Consider the following 5572-nt stretch of genomic DNA (forward strand, 5'->3'; position numbering starts at 1 on the left):
AACTTTTTTTTTGGAGATTCCTTGTTGAAAGAGACTGATTTTTTTCTGCCATCCCTAAAATTGACCCACATTAGTATAACCCCCACTATTCTGCCCTAGTTGATATTTTGATAAAATTTAGCTAGTTTCAATTGATGGCGCCATGGTTGATACGCGTGAGGGATGAAAGAGCACACGGGATGGGATGCCTCGCTTTGGTCCTAAACTTTTAAAAGTTTGATGAAGACAAGCACTATGATTTCCCATTGGGACCATATAATAATATCATTCATTTACCTACCATTTTTTTATTTTTTACTTTGTGTGTTCACATTCACAATCCCCATTTGTGAAGGGAGGGATTGCTTGTTTATATTTACATTATTCACATGCTGCCACATATCATGATTTTGACCACATTAAAATATCAATTATCCAGATCAAATTTCCCCAACTAACCCATCAATCTTTTAATCTTTGGTGGGCCGTTCTTGTTTCTGTATTAGATCATGCCAATTAAACTCGTAATCTTATACTGTTACTCCGTTTAACATTGTTTGTGAAACAAACAATTAAGATGCACATGACTTTTACTATTATAAATTCAAAACAGAAAAGATATTAAAGGATATGATTTAAGATTAGCAAATTATATTTTACATATTTAAAGAAAGCCCGTAATAAATTTATTATCATATATCAACATCACATTATGGGCTGATTTAATTAATTAAATCTATTATCATCAATCATAGTGATTTAAAAATATATTTCTTCTTTTACACGGAAAGAGATATTTTCAAACCACCTTTGGGTGGTCGGATGGGACGATAGAGATTCTTAGGTGTATAATTCAAGAATTCTTACGTTCAATTCTCTTTGATTGTTAATAAGAATAGCCACCACCTGGTTTATTAACTTTAGGGTCTCAAGAGATTAATCAAGCTACACGTGAACTGGCTTAAACACTCCTGGAGGATTTATTCAGTCTGTTAACGTTAGGACCTTAGGAGTGTTCGGGAGCCGAGATATGCACAAACTGACCTAGACACCCCCGCCCACCACCAAAAAAAAAAAAAAAAAGAAGATATTTTCATCTTTCAAGGATAATTATTGTTGTCGGTGGTAGAAAAATCTCAATTTTATAACAATGACCTACAATTTTTCAAAAGAGGATACCTAATTTGAGTAAATATGTGGCTAAAAAAAAAAATACCCATAAGAATTTTGTCTTCATGTGAGCACATGGAAAGATAGTCAAAATGGGAAAAAAAAAAAAATATTTGGTTACGCAACTGGTTTGGCTTTGATATTAAGAAGAAAATAGGACTAAGTGACTCTGCATTAGAATAGAGTAGAAGCAAGGAAAGCCAACAAGCTTTTGCTTCCCACATGAAATTACAATTTACAAATACTACTACATGTCTTGCACTCAATGGAATCACAATTAGATCTGTCTTTTCGTTAAAATTTGAAGCATTTTTTTGTATTATCTGCTATGAACTTCCTTAAATTATTCCAATCGAATATGCCATTCTTCTCCAAAGGCAATGGGGCATGCCTTGCCTGGCCTGCCCTCTGATTAGACAGCGATTGGATCTTTAAAATCTGTAACACGTGTAGTTTAGCCAAACCATTGCTTAAACTTGGATTTTGCTTTAAGCCTGATTCAACTTAATAATTTAAAACTGAATAAAATAATTTTTTTTTTTTTAAATTTCTTCTGTCGGTGTCGTGCCTAGAGCCAGCAAAGGTCCAATGGCAATGGGCCGATTGACAGACGGGAGAGCTTCACAACAAATGTGTATGGGCAATAAAAAACATTATACAAGACAACTAGAGACCTTTACAAAGTATTTGTATATGCAATATACAGTAAAATATGTTACAAGGATTTGATAATGGAAAGTAGATTGTTGTGAAATGGATCTGAAATGTGATCGAAGAGGTTTTGTACGGGACCTTTGCCTGTCAATGCGGCTTGAGTATAAAAACCTAACCAGGCAACCATTGCTAATCGCCCATTTTTAATTTCTTTCACTTTTAGCTCCTCGAAGGCAACTGGGTCCTTGGAGAGATTCAAGGGATCAAATATTGCTCCCCCTGGATAGTTAATATCGCCCGGCAAATAAATCCCCAGAGGCTCCAAAGCCTCGATCCCGCAATATCTAGCATATTCTGGTCCAACCTATATATGCAACAAGAGGTTTCAGAAACCACCAACACTAATCATGCAAATAATAAATGTCTAAATGGATAAATATTATTAAGCATGGACCCTCTCATTAAGTTCTAAAGCATACAATACTCTTTACCAGAACCAGACCCAGAGGTAGAAGGTAGGAGTGTAAAATGAACCTAGTTCTAAGAAAGCAACTCTTAATGAAAAGAATAGGAGGGCCATTCTGAGCTTGATTTAGAGTGAGTAGTTACCATCAGGAGGGCTTGGCAAATAGCAATCACAATTACTCCTTGGCTTCCAGCTAAGTGGAGACCTGGGATGCCAAGGTAGTCCAATGTCTCTCCCTGTGTAAAAAATTGAAGAAAGAGATAGGAAAAAGAAGTCAGTCAGCAACAAAATCGTAATTCAAAAGTTTTATACTGAAAGATAAGCAAAATCAAATTGACAAAAAGATCTGCTTCGAGAAGTTGGTTTGTGCAACTAAATACAGGGTTTAGAAATTTGAGATTCACAGTACAACTAAAAAGAATCCTTCTCTGCCCTCTCTATTAGTTTTACATTTCTTATCTCCAGCAGATTTTTGTCCACAGAATGGCAAATAATCATCTAACGAGGAGGCATACTTAAGTGTTGCAAAATAAACCAAACCTCAATCAAATGTACCAAGAGAAAGAAGTTGAATTCATCATCTCGAGTTCATTTTGGAGAACAACTTTTGACTTGCTGATTAGTTTTTAGTAATACATGTGTATTTCTTCCAGTACAGTATTAAGGCTCAGGATTTGCATACCTACACTTCCACAGAATCAATAAGCAAAGTAGAGAAAGTTGAAGATGTTGCATTCATCATTTGGAGTACATTTTGGAGATCATATTTAATTTGGTGGTTATATTTTAGCTAACACAAGTAAGATCTGCCAGGTTTTTCATATGGGTAAATTCATTATGATTCATGAGATTACTTCAATCGTGTCAATTTGGTAGTATTTTTAGCTAGTACTTGAGAGGTCATGTCAGCTTAGTTATATGAGTAAGTAATAAAAAAACTTGGACTTGTCATGGAGTTATTACAATCTTGTGATTACTTTACTCATGTTGCGAATGATTAATTTCCTGAATTTCGTAACTAAATTAAGTAAAAGTATTTCTAACAATAAGTATATATCCCATCGTTTCTACTTCATCAATTACCAGTATGAGAAGCACCAACCAAATAAGAACAGCCTCACCTCCATATAACATCAAACAGTACTATTTGTATCCTGGCTGTCCCTTGTATATCTGAACTTTTTAATAAACTTAAAAACAGCTTACAGAACAGGCCATGTGATAGGGTAAATTAAATAAAAACTGAGGTATTAACATTTCATTCACAGATCTTAAAAAGGTTAGGGTTTGAGGCATTGTGACAGTGTGAAAGGACAACTAACATGTATGAATTAACTATGGCTCAAAAATTATCTTAACAATTAGGGAAGGAATAAATCTTGCCAGCTGATACTTATATATTATATGTCTGACGGGACCTATTTGTCTCATCAAAGAAGAGATAAGAAATCTGAGAGAAGAAAAATGAAGATCCTTCTCCCAACCTACCTTAGGACAAAGACCCAAGGCAACAGTTGAAGGTAAATCACCACATGATAAAGATGGTGAACAATATAGATTAGAGCATCAAAATCTAGAAAGATAAAATAAATTAAGAGGATTTCAAAGAAGTTGAGTATCTATGGAGAATACTTTATATACTGAGAGATTAGATACATACCTTAAGCTTCGAATAGCCAACTTTCCACCAGACCGGCTCAACAAAGTGAAAGGCTCCAAACATATCTAAAAGTTCCGGTATCAGAGCACCAAGGGCTGCAAGCATAGCCCAACGAGCATGCAATATTTCAAAGCTGCAAAACAATAGAAATCATACTGTTTGTTCCACTGTTTCAACTTGACCAAAATTGAAACCCTTCCTTTCTAAAGTTAAAATAAACATTCTCAATTCAGCTAAAGCCTATACCAACTAAAGTCATAATAAATGCTGTAAAAGACTTTGGAAAAAGAGCAAACCCTTCAGATACATATCAAAGAGTTGCAGATAACGGTATCCTCATTTTATAAAAAGTACATCAAATAGCTATGTTTTTAAATTAATGCTGTTGGCAGTGACCATTTGTAGTTAGATGAATTCAAAAACCAATTGTTTTAGGCAAAGTTCAAATATTTGATCGGCATTCCTATTTTTCATATTCTAGAGGGACAAATCAAATGTCTATTGCAACATCAACTTCCTAGCCACATGGGTAGAGTGCACTAAACATAAATGACTGGAATAAAAGAAGACTTGACATACTTGAAGTATTTCTGGAAAGCCACAGGATCCTTGCTCAGACCTGCAACATCAAAGCCATAATCCCCAGGTAATTCTCCAGTAAGATGTGAGGGATAATCATATGGAATGGGACCAAGCCACCGAGGACGCTCTTCTCCGTACCACAAGCTGTTAAGTCAGAGAATTTGCCACAGAAAGACTACTTAGGGATAAATAAGAATGCATACCAAATATAATTGATTAGTGCTACTGCGCTAGAAAGGATACTGAAATGGGTTAAAATTTATTACCTCTCATTTCGAGCCTTTTGGGCTAAGGCCTTGAACTTAGAAGAATCTTGAAGAGCAGCTTTCTTGGTCTCCAACATGCGGTTCTGAAGCCACTCTCCTAACGGGCTATTTGCAATGGCTTTCACCGCCGTGAATGGAATTGCAGAAAAAACTAACACACCCGCTAGCTGATGAAAACCAAATAATTATACATATGTATAAATAAAAGCAGTAAAGTGAAAATTTTGTGTTTAATAAAGAAAGTAACCTCTTGCCATGAAGCTTTGCAGACTAAACAAGACTTGGGTTTAAGCTTAATGATGCTCTCATTAGATTTTTGAAAAACTAGTCCTCCTCCGTGCAAAGATGAGCTCATCCAAGAAAGCGAAGCCATGTCCTCCGCTCTGTTCTGTCAGAAGATTTGAGTTGTTAAGGCTAATTATCCCACACCTCCCTGAATTTTTTTCTTTCTTTAACGATTTAATTTCAAAAGACTCCCGAGGGTTCGATGAATATTAAAAACACCCAAACCTGTTTTAGTGACTGTTAAGCCGTTACATTAAACATAATATAAATTTTCTTTTAGTCTGCGTTCAAGTTTTGTGACTCCATTGACGAATAATAATAATAATTATTATTTAGGGAGAGTGATATTTTTCCACCCAAGGTTTGGCGAAATGACACTTCCCATTCTTCAAGTTTTAAAATGACACTTTCTCACCCTTTATTAGGTTCGGTTATGTTTTCCGTTAATATTTTATTGAAAAGACGAAAATATCCTTAAATCTTTTAATTTGCCAAAAAGTCAAATATTAA

At 35.0% G+C, this 5572-nt stretch overlaps 1 protein-coding gene across 1 annotated transcript; it reads right to left on the reverse strand.

The window, feature by feature from the left end:
- Positions 1–1784: 1784 nt before the first annotated feature.
- On the reverse strand, positions 1785–5216 carry LOC116128608 (chlorophyll a-b binding protein 7, chloroplastic). The gene is made up of 6 exons (XM_031414357.1): positions 5025–5216; positions 4778–4944; positions 4509–4655; positions 3930–4062; positions 2413–2505; positions 1785–2167 (listed from the first exon to the last, which is right to left on the reverse strand). The coding sequence occupies exons 1-6, from the start codon at positions 5148–5150 to the stop codon at positions 1865–1867; spliced, it is 969 nt and encodes a 322-aa protein (XP_031270217.1). The 5' UTR covers positions 5151–5216; the 3' UTR covers positions 1785–1864.
- Positions 5217–5572: the final 356 nt, after the last annotated feature.

Source organism: Pistacia vera, unplaced genomic scaffold (genome assembly GCF_008641045.1).
Source record: "Pistacia vera cultivar Batoury unplaced genomic scaffold, PisVer_v2 Contig200, whole genome shotgun sequence".
NCBI lineage: Eukaryota > Viridiplantae > Streptophyta > Magnoliopsida > Sapindales > Anacardiaceae > Pistacia > Pistacia vera.

What these genes read in the sequence shown, in the direction of transcription:
- LOC116128608 (XM_031414357.1), bottom strand. Translation starts at nt 5,150, where the DNA reads ATGGCTTCGCTTTCTTGGATGAGCTCATCTTTGCACGGAGGAGGACTA. An exon ending in GCTTTCCAGAAATACTTCAA is followed by an intron (nt 4,063 to 4,508) that starts GTATGTCAAGTC and finishes ATTGTTTTGCAG; the next exon opens with CTTTGAAATATTGCATGCTC. An exon ending in TTGGCTATTCGAAGCTTAAG is followed by an intron (nt 2,506 to 3,929) that starts GTATGTATCTAA and finishes TTTTTTACACAG; the next exon opens with GGAGAGACATTGGACTACCT.